General features: G+C 51.4%; 1 protein-coding gene across 1 annotated transcript; it reads left to right on the top strand.

Moving 5' to 3' along the window:
- The first annotated feature begins 1789 nt into the window (after positions 1 to 1789).
- Positions 1790 to 8700, top strand: SRXN1 (sulfiredoxin 1). Its single transcript, XM_003134361.5, has 2 exons — positions 1790 to 2026; positions 6420 to 8700. Exons 1-2 carry the CDS (start codon positions 1817 to 1819, stop codon positions 6621 to 6623), a joined length of 414 nt encoding a protein of 137 aa, XP_003134409.3. The 5' UTR covers positions 1790 to 1816; the 3' UTR covers positions 6624 to 8700.
- Positions 8701 to 16488: the final 7788 nt, after the last annotated feature.

Genomic DNA, 16488 nt, shown 5'->3' on the forward strand with positions numbered 1-16488 from the left:
ATGGAAAACAGCATGGAGGGGGCATGGAGACCGCTCCCACAGATAGAAATGATGTCACATGACTTCCATGACTAGACTGGAAAAGGCCATGAAGCTTCTGTCAGGTTCTCTTGGGACACTGGTTCTTGGAAGCCAGCTGCCATGCTATGAGGAAGCCCAGGCCGCAGGGAGGCGTTCTGGCTGACAGGTGGTATGGCCCAAGGAATGTGTAGGGAAATCACCTCCAGATGAGTCCAGCTCCAGCCATCAGGTCACCCCTGGATGTTGAGTCACCTCCCCACTGATGGCCCAGACACTGCTGAGAAGGGACAACCAGTCCCCACTTTGCCGTGCCTGATTTCTTGACCCACAAAATCTGTGAGGATTATAAAATGGTTGTCTTATGTTGCTACATTTCCAAGAGGTTTGTGCTACAGTGATAATAACTAGAACAGCTCCCAAATAAAGTACCCGCATACAAGTCCCAGACTTGGGATCTACTTCTGGGAGAATCCAAACTAAAACAAAAGGATATTGCATAGATCCTAGAATGTCTCCAGCTTCCAGTCCCAAACTTACATTAGCCCCAGAGAAAGGTACCTCACCTTAATCTCAACAGGAGGCTTAAGTCTCCATCCTGACATTGTTCAGCTACTTCTTCACCAGCCTTGGATATGCCTACCTCCAGACATCTTAATTATGTGAAAATACAAATCTTCTTAACGCTTATAGCCATTCTGAGTTGAGTCACAGGTATCTCAACATACAAACCAACAGTGGGTACAGAACACACTCTGAAGTCAGGCTGCTAGGATTCAAACCCTGGTCGAGCCACTTACTAGCTCATTACCTTAGGCAAGTCTCTCTCTCTCTCTCTCTCTTTTTTTTTTTTTTTTTTTTTTTGTCTTTTTGCCATTTCTTGGGCCCCTCTCAAGGCATATGGAGGTTCCCAGGCTAGGGGTCGAATCAGAGCCGTAGCCACCGGCCTACGCCAGAGCCACAGCAACGCGGGATCCGAGCCATGTCTGCAACCCACACCACAGCTCACGGCAACGAGGGATCCTTAACCCACTGAGCAAGGCCAGGGATCGAACCTGCAATCTCATGGCTCCTAGTCGGATTCGTTAACCACTGAGTCACGACAGGAACTCCCTGGGCAAGTCTCTTAAACCAAGCTGTGCCTCAGTTTCCCCCGTCTGCAAAATAGGAGTTAATCATACCTAGTTTGCAGAGTTGTTTTGAGGTTTAAATAAACTAATGTACATGCAAAGTGTTTAAGACAGTGCCCGACACAGCACCAGATTCGTCAGACTCGTAATATTACTGTTGTTGGTAGGTATTATTATTACTTCTACCGCTATTACCGCTAAGGCTCCAAAGGCTGGGCTGCCAAGAGCGAGGTTTTGCCAACTCACTCTCGCCGGGCAGATCTGGCCCCTTCCACGCCGCGTCCCCGCCCCCGCCTCCCGCGGACCTGAGTCACCCCGGTGTGTGACGCACAGCCATCGGCGCCCCTCCCGCCCCACGACCTGCAGACTCACCCTGAGTCAGCCTGCCCGGACGCTTCCACTCCCGGGACGCCGAGCGGAAGAGGAGAAGCGGTGCGGCGCCCCCCAGCGGAGAGCCGGAGCCCCGCGTGCATCCCGCGGCGCCGGGCGAGTGGAGCCGAGGTCCCGCGGGGACGCGCGGGGGATGGGCCGGACCACTGCGGGGCCGGGGGAGAGAGACGCACTGGCCGGGCCCCCCGCCGCCTGCGCAGAATGGTACGGCCCGGCCGGGGTTAAAGCCCTTGGGAGGAGGTGCGTCTAGTGGCGGCGGCGGTAGCGACGGCGGCGAGATGGGACTGCGTGCCGGAGGAGCGCTGGGCAGGGCCGGGATGGGCCGGGGGTCGCCCGAGGGACCTGGGCCGAGCGGCAGCGCGCAGGGCGGCAGCATCCACTCGGGTTGTATCGCCGCGGTGCACAACGTGCCGCTGAGCGTGCTCATCCGGCCGCTGCCGTCTGTGCTGGACCCGGCCAAGGTGCAGAGCCTCGTGGACACGATCCGGGTGAGGCCCTGGGGGAAGCTGACAGCTGGGAGGGCTTCAGAGGAGGGAGGATGCGCCGGACGCCAGACGGGACTGGTTCAGTCTCCCCCGCAGCTCAGCATTTGCTGTGTGACCTTGAGCAAGCTGCTGGGCCTCTCTGGACCTCTGTTTCCTCTTTGAGCAAGGAGATTGGAGGAGAGAATAAAAATAACAATCTCTGACTCCTATCAAGATGGTATTTGAAATGGCCCAGGAGCTCTTTTAAGTGCTTAGCTTCTTCATGCCAATCCTGAGAGGTTCTTTTACAGACGAGGAAATAAGGCACAAGAGGATTCAAGCAACTTGTCCAAGGTCAGGCATTTAAGAAAGTGGTACAGCCTGGCCACAGTGCCCAGCTGCATGGCCACCACATTATCCTAAGATAAGATGTGTGGTCACTTCTGGCTGTGGCAGTGGGACTGGGGTGGGGGTGGGGTCCTGTCTGCAGAAAGGGCCTTGTTTGAACTGGAACTGGGAGAGGAACAGGTCAGCCACAGCTCAGAGAGGATGCTGGAGAAGGCTGGTGTGATCCTGGCAGGAATGAGGGGGGAGGGAGGGGCCATAGGTGTCCTGCATGACATCTTGTCCCCCTCCCCCAGACCCTTGGAGGGTGGCCATGTGAGACCCTGAGGCCCCACCAGACACCTCTCCTGCTTCCAGGCATGTCTTTCAGTCCTAGACTTTGCACTGCTGGTAGTTCCTCCTGCCTGGAACTGCTTCCCAGAGAGCCTGCTGCCCCTCTGGGGTTAGGTCCCTGCCTCCCTGTTCTGTGGCTCCCCCCTTAACCCGAGGTATTTCTCCTTGCAGGGTTTGTGTCCCGCTGAGTTATTTTATACATTTGTTTGGGTTTTATTGTCCCTCCTCCCCACCTCGTGTGAACTCCATAGAAGCAGAGACTTGGTCCTATCTTGCTCTTTCCGTGACATGAACACGGTGCCTGGCTGTTGTTGAAGGATCTGGCCCTGTGTGCTCTCTCCCACCACTGGGCCTTTGCACAGACTTTCCACCCCACCCCACCCCTGGAAAACTCTTTCGTGTCTTTTTTACTCTTTCTAACTCCTCCTTGGTCTTCGGGTCAGTATCTTCCCTGACAGCCCCTACTGGGTTTGGGGCCTCCCATGGGCCCCCAGCCATCTGCATGCCTACCAGCAAACCTTTGATCCCACTGGGTTGTAATGGCCCCAGCCACCTGTCTTCTAGGCCAGAAACATATGCTCTGTGAGGGCAAGACCCTGGCTTGCCTTTGCTCACCATCTGCATTCCTTTTCTATAGCTACTGTAACAAATTACCAGAAACTTAGTGACTTAAAATAAAGACAGATTGTATTACTTTATAGTTCTATAGTTCAGAAGTCTAAAATGGGTCTCCCTGGGCTAAAGGCAAGGTATCAGCAGGGCTGCATTCTTTTCTGGAGGCTCAGGGGAGAATCCATTTCCTTGCCTTTCCCAGCTTCTAGAGGCCACCCACATTTTTGGCTCTTGACCTCTTTCCTCCATCTTCAAAGCCAGAAACATCAGACCTCCTCTTGTTCCTCTGTCTTCCACGTTTAAGATCCCTGGTGATTACATGTGGCCCATCTGGATAACAGGATAATCTCCCCATTGCAAGATCCTTAACTTAATTCCATCTGCAAAGTCTCTATGCCATGTAAGTAACACATTCACAGGTTCCAAGGATTAGGATGGGGACATCTCCAGGGGCTGTTATTCTGCCCACCCACCCACACCCCCGGGTGGCCAGCACTAGGCCTGCCAGGCACAGCGGCCCCTCATTCCAGCTCCCCCACTGGGCAGCCTCTGCTCTGTGCCTGGCACACACACATCAGCTCCCTGAGTTCATCAGCAGGATGTCTAAACCCATTTTACAGATGCGGAACAATGCCCAGTGGCAAGGCCAGTTCTTCAGCTCCCCACCCCACCGCCCCACCCAGCCCTTGCTCTTTGGAGGAGCTGAGATTCACATTCATGTCTGCCTGGTTTGGGAGCCCCTGTTCCTAACTGCTGGGCCTTACTGTTTAGTCATCATTTCTGGGATAAATGGATACATGCATCCATTGAAGCAGCCTAATAAGAGACCACCCGTGGGCCAGTGGCGGGAGGCCTTGTAGGCAGCTCACACCTAATTCAGTCTCCCCAGAGCACTCCACCCCCTCCCATCCGGCCCTAGGCCTTCCCTACCTAGAGGACCATCTGGCCGCTCAGGCCCCTCACAGGAAGTCAACTTAGATGCTCCTCTTCCTCTTCTCACGTTCATCCCTCCCGGGGCTCTATCCCCCTAAAGGTGTCCCAGACCTGTCCACCTCTCTCCCTATTCCCCCCCCCAGCCCCCACACACCTTCCCTCGGGCCTGCATCTTCTCCTGAATACCTGATTTGGCCCTGCCTCTGTCCTCCCTGCTCGTGCCTTTGTCCACCCCCCCCCAAGCCTGCTCTCCCATGACTTTCTAGACTGTTCCTCAGATCTTGTCACCCTCCCCTGTTTCAAACGCTCCAGGGCCTCCTAAGAGGTACAGACTTTTTGAGTTAGAAAATAAATGAGTCACGGCTGTGAAATGTCCAGTGCAGGAAATAGAGTCAATAAGTGTGTCATCTCTTTGTAGAATGGCAGATGGTAACTAGCCTTATCATAGGATCGTTTTGAAATGTGCAGAAATATCGAATCACCGTGGCGTGCACCAGGAACTAACATAGTGTGGTAGGTCAATTATCTACCAAAAACAACCAAACAGGGTCATAGAAGAAGAGATCAGATTTGTGGTTAGCAAAGGGTGAGGGGTGGGGGTGGGAGGCATGAGAAGAAGGAAAGGAATTATATGAAGGTGGTCAAAAGGTACCAACGTCCAGGCACAAGATAAATTAGGGATATAATGTATAGCAGGATAAATACAATGAACTCTGCTAAACATTATTTATCAAAGTTGTTAAGGGAATAAATCTGCAGCCTTATCATCGCGAGGAAAAAAAACCATTTTTTACATTTCTTTAATGTCATATCTATATGAGATGATGGATATTCCCTAAACTTACTATAGCCATCACTTCATGATGTATATAAGTCAAATTATGCTGTACACCTTAAACATATACAGTTCTGGGTGGCAATTATATCTCAATTAAACTAGAAGAATAAGATAGATAAATAAAACACTCCAGGGCCTACTCCCTGCTTCCTTTCTGACTTCTTTTATTCCTCAACCTGAGTCCACTCGGGTCACACTGGCCTCCTTGCCACGCCTGCAATACAGTGAACTTGTGCTGGCCTCAGACCTTTGCCCTTGCAGTTCCCTCTGCCTCAAGTGCTGTTCCCACAGGTTATACGCAATGTGTATTATTTTTTTTTTTTGTCTTTATTTTTTTGCCATTTCTTGGGCCGCTCCCATGGCATATGGAGGTTCCCAGGCTAGGGGTCCAATCGGGGCTGTAGCTGCCAGCCTATGCCAGAGCCACAGCAACGTGGGATCTGAGCCGCGTCTGCGACCTACACCACAGCTCACGGCAACCCCAGATTCTTCACCCACTGAGCAAGGGCAGGGATCGAACCTGCGACCTCATGGTTCCTAGTCGGATTCGTTAACCACTGCGCCACGACGGGAACTCCGCAATGTGTATTATTGGGCACTTTCCTGGGCCAGGTGTCTTTTGAAGCGGTTTATATCTATGAGCTCATTCAAACCAACCGTTCTGAGTTCTCTGGGTCTGTCGTGTTTATCCCCATTTGATAGCTGGGGCAGCTGAGGCACAAATAGCAAATTGCCCCGGGAGCTGAGATTTGAACCTGGCAGTTGGGCTCTCTCTCTAAACTATTCCATCTGTCTCTTTCCCAGGGGACTTCCCTGTGTTCAGGTCTTTGCTCCATCATCACCTCAGAGGGGTCTGGTGGACTCCCCTCTCTGTCATGTCAACCTGTGTTACCGTCTTCATGGCATTTCTCACTCTAACGTTCTCTTCTCCATTCCGTCTGCCCCACTAGACTGAAGCTCCAGGAAGGCGGGGACTGGGTCTTGACCTTATTCCCAGAGTCTGAAACGGTGCCAGAGAAGATAATATGCATGTGCTGTGATAATCTGTTAATAGCCTAGTCGGGGCGGGGGCGGGGGGAGCCTGATCTGTAGCATCTGCCCATGTCCCTGGTGTAAATACACTCACCATGGCTGATCTTCCTGCTGCCAAAGTGGTGTCAGCCCCCTCCCAGAACTCCTGACTGTGTGACAGTTGCCTCTCACAAGCCCGCACAAGAAATGAGGAATTGTGTGTCCGTTAGCCTTTGCCGTGCTGTGCGCACCTCAGAGGAGCTCAGCACAGGCTAATAGCATCTGCATTGCACACTGACTGGTGCTGTTCCAAGCTCATGCACCCTACACCCTCTTTCTCTGCAGGAGGATCCAGAGAGAGTGCCCCCTATCGACGTCCTCTGGATCAAAGGGGCCCAGGGCGGTGACTACTTCTACTCCTTTGGGGGCTGTCACCGCTACGCAGCCTACCAGCAGCTTCAGCGAGAGACCATCCCTGCCAAGCTTGTCCAGTCCACCCTCTCGGACCTGAGGGTGTACCTGGGCGCTTCCACACCGGACTTGCAGTAGCAGCCTCCTTGGCACCTGCCACCACTGCCAAGAACCCAGAAGTCACATCCGGCCTCCAGTGGGCTGGGCCATGCAAAGGTGCAACCGGGGTGCATTGTCCTTGTGCCTGGGGGGTGGGTCAGACTCGAAGTACCCTCTTTATTTAACTGCAGTGACCTTGGACTCAGGACTGAACAGCGTGGGAGCCCCACTTCCCACCTCTGTGAAAATGGGGTCGCTTGTGTGCTCTCAAGGGATGATTAAGAGGGTGGAATGAGAAAGGAGATGGTTTTGGGAGCCACATACTGCTGGCTCCAGATTCCCAAGGACAAGGAGCCTTCTGCGTGTCTGTCTTTATGTATCTTATTGTGTAAAGATGTTCATCTGTGAGTAAAGGGAAACCTGGGTCCCAGTGGCTTAAACAAAGAGAAGTTTGTTTTTCCATAGAGCATGAATTCTGGAGGCGGGTGGCTGATGGTATTGGTTCAACAACTCGGTGGAGTTAGGGGCAGGCACACATCTCTGTGATCCTTTTAGCCTTTCCTTCATTGCTTGTCACCCCATGGTCACAAGATGGCTGCTGTGCCTCCGGCAATCGTGGCTGGGTTCAAGGAAGAACGGAGTCGGGGAGGAGGAGGAAGGGCCCAGCCAGCTGGACCCGTCAACCTCTCTCATAAAGTCAGACCTTTTTCCAGGGCCTGTTTCCTGGTCTCTTCCCCTGCAGATTTCCACTTAGGTCTCCTTGGCCCGAACCAGGTACAGTTGCCACCCCTGGTTGCAAAGAAAGCTAATTAAGATGGCAGGAACAGAGTTGTCCCAGCTGAGTAGACCAGTCATATCCCCTCCTGGAACTGGCACACTGCCTCCTAAATAAAATTGGCAGTCCCATTACCAAGAGAGAAATGAGGAATTGTGTGTCCGTTGGCCTTTGCTGTGCAACAAACCATTCCAGAGCTTGGCAGCTGAAAACAGGTTGTTTATTTGCCTACAATATTGTGGGATGACAGTTTGGGCTGGGCTCAGCTGAGCAGTTCTGTTGATCTTGCCTAGGGTCACTCATGGGGTTGCCTGCAAACAGCTGTCACCCCAGATGGGGCTGGATGGTCTGAGAGAGCCTGACTCACTTGTCTGGCAGTAGGTAGGCTGCTGGCTGGGTGACTTGGTTCTTCTCCAGGGGTCTCTCCAGCAGGTTAGCTCAGGCTTAGTCATCTCATGGCCTCGGACCACCAAGAGAAAGAGAAGAAGAGAGAGACAGAGGCAGGGAAGAAGCTGCAAGACTTTTTTGGGTTCTAGGTCAGAATTGGTAGAATGTCACTTCTGCTCTTGATTTGTTCAGAGCAAATCAAAAGTTTGGCCCAGATTCAAGGGCTGGGGAAACAAACTACATCTCTTGGAGAAACTCCAAAAGATTTGTGGCATTTTTTCATCTATCACGAATGTCTTTGGATAAGCAGATAAGAGTGTTTCTCTCTCTCTCTCTTGCACCGAACCTTGCTCTGTCCAGGCCGAAGTCACTAAGATACTGTGCTGGCCCTGCCGAGGCAGGGGGGGTGATGGGGCAGTGGCTGGGTCTCTCCCAGGGCTGGACCCACTCTGGGAGGGGCCTTACTCATCATCTGTACTGGTGGCTTGGGGGAGGTCGGCCAAGTGGGACATTCCAAAGAGGCTTCTGAAATCCTAGAGCCTGGGGGGAAGGGAAGAGGTAGAGGAAGGGCTCAGAGTGAGCCCTTGCTCTCACCACCCTGCTAAGGGAACTCGGTCACTTGGCATTTTTCAAGCTTCCGTTTCCCCAGATCAGTAACGAAGACAACAGTTTCATTCTCTGTCCCAGTGAAAGATGACTGAGGCGACCAATTTAAAAGGGATGTGGTCTGAAATGCAGTGTGTTCTCCTGGATTAGATCTGGGAACAACAACAGTAACAAAAAATAATAACAAAAGGATGTTAGTAGAAAGTCTGGAAATCTGAATAAGTTCTGCATTTTAGTTAATAATATGTGAATGTTGGCTGGGTGCGGAATATATGGGAATTGTACTATATTTGCAACTTTCCTGTACATTTGAAAATCATTCCCAAATAAAAGTTTATTTAATAAAAAGGGAGGTGTAATTGCTTTAGACCAATGGTTCAGGTTCTCAGACGGGTTTGCTAAACACTGGTAGTGGGACCTCACCCCCAGATTTGCCATTTCAGAGGGTCTGGGGTGGAGTCTGAGAATTTGCTTTTTTAACAAGTTCCCAGATGATGCTGATGCTACTGTTCAGGGACCACGGGCTGAGAACCATTGATCTAGACTGTGTCAAGTATTTTTAAATATGAAGACAGCCCCTTCACTCCCAATGGAGAAGAAAGGCCCTAGGGCTGAGTCCCAGGAGATCTGCATTGGCTTATTCACCATTCACCCGTCACCATGCGACATTGGACAGGCCCTTCCCTGGGGCTTTTTCCCTAGCTATCTAACGGACTGTCTACCCCTGAGGTTTGTAGTGAGGGTGAGAAAGCTGAGGACATGCTTTGTAAACTGCCGTCCTGAGCTGCCACTGTCTCATGTTGAGTCATTGTCTCCTGCACTCACTGAGCTAGAGTGACAGAATGGTTGCCCCTTCCTGAAAGGACTTTTTCTTCCTGCAGATAAGGCTCAAACAGGCAGCACCAGGGTACTCCTATGCCGTGGGAGGGGCCTGCAGAACAGACTTGAAGTGGGAAGGGTTGGTCATTCTAAGGGAGAGAGGAGCTGGGTTTTGAAGGGTGAAACCTGGTGGTGGCTCTCAGTGGAGGCTGATAGATGCATTTCCCTCCTAGGACAGCAGGTGGCGCTGCTTTCACAACAGCCCCGCAGAGCAACTGCTGTGGGAAAGGAATGGATAGAAGGCTTTGGCTGTGAGGGAGGCCCATCAGTTGCCCAGAGAAACCAGGGGTCCAAGCAAGAGAAGGGAGACCTGGCTGGAAGACTGGGCTGTACTTGTCTGTTGGTGCTCTGTGGCCTTGCACACATCCTGGCCTCTCCGGATCTGTCTCCTGGTCTCTGCACAAGGGATGCTGGGCTAGAGAGTCTCTAGCTCAGCAAAGGTGACACCTCCTCCAAGAATCTTCCAGATTCTCCAGGCTGAGCTGCGCCTCTTCTGGACTCTCGGATCCTAATGCATGTCCCCTCCCAAACAAACCACTGCCCCTGGGAAGTTGGGTCCAGGGAAAGGCAATGTGTAGGGATCCCTTTATTTCCCTTACCGTCCTGAGATTTCACCATGGTAGATTTTTAAAAATTTTTTTAATTTCACAAGTTATATGTGAGTATATTCATTCACCTTTTAAATATTAAGACGGCAACATGTTAAATAATTAAATATTAACAAAGAAAAATATGAGAGACGGAGTTCCCGTCGTGGCGCAGTGGTTAACGAATCCGACTAGGAACCATGAGGTTGCGGGTTCAGTCCCTGCCCTTGCTCAGTGGGTTAAGGATCCCGCGTTGCCGTGAGCTGTGGTGTGGGTTGCAGATGCGGCTCGGATCCCGCATTGCTGTGGCTCTGGCGTAGGCCAGTGGCTACAGCTCCGATTCAACCACTAGCCTGGGAACCTCCATATGCCGCGGGAGCGGCCCAAGAAATAGCAACAACAACAACAACAAAAAGACAAAAAATAAATAAATAAATAAATAAATTGTTAAAAAAAAAAAGAAAAGAAAAGAAAAATATGAGAGGCAAGCTGAAGTCTACCATGAGCCCTAGTTCTGGTTGTCCCTTTGCCTTCTCCACTCTTGGGGCAAATAACCTTCATGAATTTGGCAGATACCCTTCCAGACCTTTTTCTTTCTTTCTTTCTTTTTTTCTTTCTTTCTTTCTTTTTTTCTTTCTTTCTTTCTTTCTTTCTTTCTTTCTTTCTTTCTTTCTATCTATCTATCTTTCTCTCTTTCTTTCTCTCTTTCTCTTTCTCTCTTTCTTTCTTTCTCTCTCTCTTTCTTTCTTTCTTTTTCTTTCTTTCTTTCTTCTTTTCGTATTGATTTTTTCCAGATCTTTTTCTAACTTTGTGGTGCGTGTGTGTGTAAAAGAGAGATTATGGAATTTAAAAGAATAGATTTTTTTTCTTTTGTAGATCGCATTTCTTCCCTGGTGATGTGCCTCAGCCACCCACGCCATTAGTGTCCTTGCTCTTCTCCCAGAGTCTCCCTCATTCTGGTCACTTCCTTGGAGGGGCCGTCCTGACCATGCTGTCTAAAACAGCCCCTCCCCCATCTTTTTCTCACCTTACTCTGCTTTATTCATAGCTTTTATCACCCTACCTGAAATTATCTTCCCTGTTTATGATTGTCTCATCCACTAGAATGTAAGTTTTTTTTTTTTTTTTTGTCTTTTTATCTTTTTAGGGCTGCACCTGTGGCATATGGAGGTTCCCAGGCTAGGGGTGTAATCCGAGCTGTAGCCACCCGCCTACGCCACAGCCACAGCAATGTGGGATCCGAGCCACGTCTTCGACCTGCACCACAGCTCACGGCAACACCGGATCCTTAGCCTACTGAGTGAGGTTAGGGATCGAACCCGCAACCTCATGGTTCCTAGTCAGATTCATTTCCGCTGCGCCACAACGGGAACTCCTAGAATGTAAATTCTTGATCTGCCTTATCACTGTAGGCCCAGGGCCAAGAACAGTGCCGGACGCATAGTAGGTATTCAATAAATATGTTAAATGGGGGCTCCCGTTGTGGCTCAGCTGGTCAAAGACCCCATGTTGTCTCTGTGAGGATGTGGTTTGACCCCGGCCTCATTCATTGGGTTACAGATCAGGCATTGCCACAAACTGCGGCATAGGTCACAGATGCAGCTTCGATCCCATGTTGCTTGCCAGGGCTGTGGCCTAGGCCTCAGCTGCAGCTCTGATTTGACCCTTATGGCATATGGGAACATCCATATGCCACAGGTGCGGCTGTAAAAGGAAAAAAAACTTAAATGAATAAATTGTATATAGGTCTAGCTCATTCTTTCAATTGCTGCATGGCGTCCCAGGGTCAGAATATAACCACTTATTAGTTATTCCCCTGTTAATGGCCCTTCGAGGGGGTTACTCTTATCTGCTGCTATGAACTCCTTCTGCCCTCACTCTGCACGCTCTCCGCTGTGTACGGAGGAAGGGGACAGCCTGGCCAGCGCACAGCTCAGTTTCCAACTTCTAAGGTGCTGGCAAATTGTTCTCCAAAGCGGGGCCGGGTGGGGGGGGAAGCGGCTTTCCAACTGTTGCTTCGTAACCTGCTTTGGGTCATGAACACAACTGAGAAGCCGAACGAAAGCCATGAGCCCTTTCTCTAGAAACACAGACACATCTTCTGGGCCGTTTCTGGAGATCCCTGGATATGATGGCTCATCCCCCAGCATCATCCCCTTATTGAATGTTTAGAAGCCTAGTTGTCTCATTGTACAGACGGGAATGCCGAGGCACACACAGATGAGGGTGTGAGTGAAGGAATAAATGGGATCTGGTTTTATGAGGTGAGGGTAGAGGAAAGTGTTCAGACCCTGATCTGTCTCCAGTTTGAAAAAACACCTGTCTGGGAGGGGTGGGGGCATCCAGCCCTGCTCTACCCTGGACCAGAGGGCGGGGAAAATGAGCTCCAGAGGCTCCTGGACCAGGTCTGGTCAGCCCCACCTGTCAGCCCTGGCAAAAGGTAGGCCAAATGTGGCATCCAGAGTCAAAGCTGGGAACCAGGGAGAGGCCTTGACTCCCCTGGACCAGACAGGGGCTGCAAAGCGTCCCTCCCTGCCTCCCACATTTGCCTCCATGTTCCCAGGCAGCCGTTGGGTTCGAATCCCGACTCTAGCTCCTCCATAGAGCGGGAGGGAACTGGGGAGTGCTCTTACAGAAAGGCCACCCACACCACCACCACCACCATCTGCGTCATCGTTGCTTCCACACTTGGTGCAGTGTCCCCAGAGAGGACGGGGAGGAAATGATCTTCCCTGTTGGACAGATGGGTAAACTGAGGCCCGAAGCGGAGCAGCGACCCGCCGCAGAGCCCTGGCGAGCGCGGCCCGGTTCATCGGGCCGCACACACGGACCCCCCGCCGGCCCATCCGCCCGCCCTCCCCGGCAGCCCCTTCCCGGGGCCTGACCCCCGGCGCTGCCTGACGGATGACCTCAGCTGCCGCCAATCCATTGGTTCCAGCTCCCGGGGGGAGCGCAGAACAAAGCGCGCTTTGTGGTGGGGCCGTCCCCTCCCCCGGCGCGGCCGCCGCCGGGACCCCCTCCGGAACTCCTCGCGACGCCCCCCGGCCGACAGCCGTGTAATGTCTTCCAGGCCGCGGCTCCTTCTAGAGCCCCCGAGCCGGCTCGCCTGCCCCGGGGGCCTCCCCGGGCGGCGGGATCGGGGGCGCCCCCAGCGGGAGGTTGTGCGGGCAGCCACCTTGTCCCCGGGGGAGAGCGCGGAATGGCAGGAGGGACGGGCGCCAGGGGTCCCGGCTGCGGGCGCGGGGCAGGTGCTGCCACCTGACAACCTTCGAGCTACTGAATGGGGTGGAAAAGGCAATTAGCGTTGCTGGTAGTGTTACTACTATTGTTGTTGTTGCCATTACTATTATTGTTATTATTCTGTGGTTGTGAAGGGGAGCCACTTTGGACAAACCAAGCCAAAGTTCGAATCTCGGCTGTGCCACCTACCGGCGGTGGGATCTTGGCGAGCACCTTCACCTCTCCCAACAACAGCAAGAGTAGCCAACATTTCTTTAGCACCTATGGTGCGCCAGACCCTACTAAGGGCTTAAAGGCTTTATTTATTTGTTTATTTGTCAATCGGCCACACCCGGGACCTATGCAAGTTCCCAGGCCAGGGATTGAATCTGAGCCTGAGCTGTGACCTACGCCGCAGCTGTAGGAACATGGATTCTTAGCCCACTGCACCAGGCTCAGGATCCTCAAACTGGTGCCTCCACAGAGACAAGCCAGATCATTAACCCACTGTGCCATAGCGGGAACTCCTTAAAGGCTTTATCGAACTCCTTTAGTCCTCAGGACAACCTCAAGAGGGAGGAGTTAGCTGCCTTTAACAGAGGAGGAAACCGTGGCTCCAACTGTCCTGGAGATAAATGCACCTCTTGAGCCTCAGTTTCCTTGTCTGTAAAATAGGCTCCCCAAGGGCTGTTCACTTTTTTTTTTTAATGATTATTATTTTTCCTTCATAGCTGGTTTACAGTGTTCTATCAATTTTCTGCTGTTCAGCAAAGTGACCCAGTAGCATATACATGTATGCACTCTTTTTCTCACATTATCCTCCATCGTGCTCCATCTGTTCAATCTTTCGGGTCTTACCTCCTTCCCGTGGGTGGCAGGGGTTTTGCCAGGAGGACCCAGCAGGAGTTCACCCCAAGGCCCTCCGTCTTTTGGGGTCTGCTGAGGCTGGCTCCTGGTGGGGCTTTCAGGGGAGGGAGGAATTGGGGGAGGGTCTGCCTGCAGCTGGAAACCTTTCCCCTGAGAGATAAGCGTCACTGTCCTGTGCTGCCCTTGAGGGTTGAGGGAGAGAGGGAAGCCATGCCCAGAGAGGGGACTGAGGGACCACAGAGGGGGCTGGGAGAGGTTGCCCCCCACCCTTCACACACTCCCTGGACCAATTCCTTCTATGGGCACCTAGTGGGCACCAGGCACTGCTCAGGAGCTGGGGCCATCGGAATACAAAACAAACAGAAACTCTTGTCCTCTTGAAGTGCACTGAGGAGAGGTGAGCAAGAAACACACATGAAACGTGTATAAAGTGTAACCTGCAAGGTCCAATGGTGATAAATGCTATGAGGGAGAAGCAGGGGAAGAAGAAAGTATGAGATGGGAAATATCAGTTTCCTTGAGGTGATGGCCTCTCGAAGGAGGCGGCATTGAGCTGAACAGAATCAAAGACCTGAGGAGAGAAGCCCTATAGGAGTCAGAGGGAAGCGTGTTTCAAGCAGAGGGAATAGCGCATGCAAAAGCCCCAAGGTGGGAGCCTGCTAGGAGTGTCCAAGAAACAGCAAAGGTGGCCAGTGTGGTGGGGTCACACTGGATGGACAGGGTGATGGGCAGGTGATGACGTGGGAAAGGGAGCCACCATCAGCTTGGGACTTTGGCCAGGAGCCTTGTGAGGCTTTGAGCAGAGGAGGGACCTGGTGGCTCTGGCTGCTGAGTGGAGTGGGGATGGGAAGAAGGTGAAGGAGGAGGCTGCCACTGTCACCAGGGCTCCAGGTCATGGTTGCTGGATTGGATCAGGGTGGAGAGAAGTGATCAGAATTGGATGTAATTTCAAGATGGAGCCCCAGAATTTTCCAATAGATGGAATTGGATCTGAGGTATAAGAGCAAGAGAGGGGACCCTGGTGACCCTCACACTTGATAATCCACCAGCTTTTTCTAGAACCTTCACTGGTGGAGTTCCCGTGGTAGCTCGTCGGAAACAAATCCAACTAGTATCAGTGAGGATGTGGGTTCGATCCCTGGCCTTGCTCAGTGGGTTAAGGACCTGGCATTGCTGTGAGCTGTGGTGTAGACTGGCAGCTGTGGCTCCAATTCAACCCTTAGCCTGGGACCCTCCATATGCTGCAGGTGTGACCCTAAAAAGCAATAAATAAAAAAGTTTCCTAAGATCCTGTCAAGAGCCTCCTTCACAATTTACTGTTTTTGAATTGTTAAATCTATCTGCTTTTGTTTTACTTAAATAAAAAAAAAATTTTAAGGAAATTTGAGATAGCCAAACGGAATGGAAAATCATTCAGTGAAATAACATTATGTCCACTGAATAGCATGTGACATAAATAATTCAGGCTGTTCATGTAAACAGTGTAAACTTAACACTGTTACTAACTTCCTCCAGGTCCGACTGAGGCTGGGCAACATCTCTCCCTCTCTCTCTCTCCTTCTCTCTCCTTCTCTCTCTTTCTCTCTCAAGTGCTTGAGAGACTCAGCCCCACCCCCACCCTCCCAATCTGGGACTCTCTGCAGGATTGGAAGACACTGAAAATGGATTAATCCGGGAGTTCCCGTCGTGGCTCAGCGGTAAGAAGCCACTAGTATCCATGAGGACACGGGTTCCATTCCTGGCTTCACTCAGGGGGTTAAGGATCTGGTGTGGCCGTGAGCTGTAGCACAGGCGCACAGGCCGGCTCTGATTTGATCCCTAGCCTGGGGACTTCCATATGCCATGGGCACGCCCTAAAAAGACAAAAAAGAAAAAAAGAAAAAGGATTAATCATCTTTGTGTCCTCACCATCTTTCACTTTATATAACAAACAGAAAGACCTTATGATGTTATTTACATGTTTTAAATATTTCCCCAAATAAAGGCATTTAATCCTCACAACTAACCGCATGAGGTGGGTCCACTTATTATCCCCAATTTGCAGATGAGAAAGCTGAGGCTCAGAGGGATGAGGCCCCATGCCCACAGTCACACAGCAGGGATGATGCAGAGCCAAGATTCAAACTTAGTCAGGCCCATTCTGGAGGCCACTCATTGTTCCTTGAAGGCATATCATTACCACTTTGGAAGCACCGAATTACAGGAACTAGAAGGGCCTTCGGTTCATTTTAATTCAGTACATGTTTATTGAGTGTCTACTAAAATGTAAGTCATGTCATAACACCATTTGCTTAAAAGTATTTGAGGATTGAATTTAGAAAACAATTCCCAGCTCCCCACCATCAATACCCTGCATAACTGCGCTTCCACGCTCATCCCATTCCAGCCAGACGCTGCCTCAGAGCTTCCAATTGCATTCTGACCTCAGGGCCTTTGCACTTGCTCTTGCTTCTATCTGGAATGCCCTTCCTCTGGTTCTTCTGGCTTCTTCACATCCTTCAGGACTCAGCTCAAATATCACATTCTTAGAGAGGCTTCCTTTTCTTCCTTGTTTCCCCAATATCCTCACCCTGTTTTCATCCTT

This window comes from Sus scrofa, chromosome 17 (assembly GCF_054392235.1).
Source record: "Sus scrofa isolate SSC_HxYL_T2T_F1_AM1 chromosome 17, Sscrofa_HxYL_maternal_Yorkshire_Landrace_v2.0, whole genome shotgun sequence".
Lineage (NCBI taxonomy): Eukaryota > Metazoa > Chordata > Mammalia > Artiodactyla > Suidae > Sus > Sus scrofa.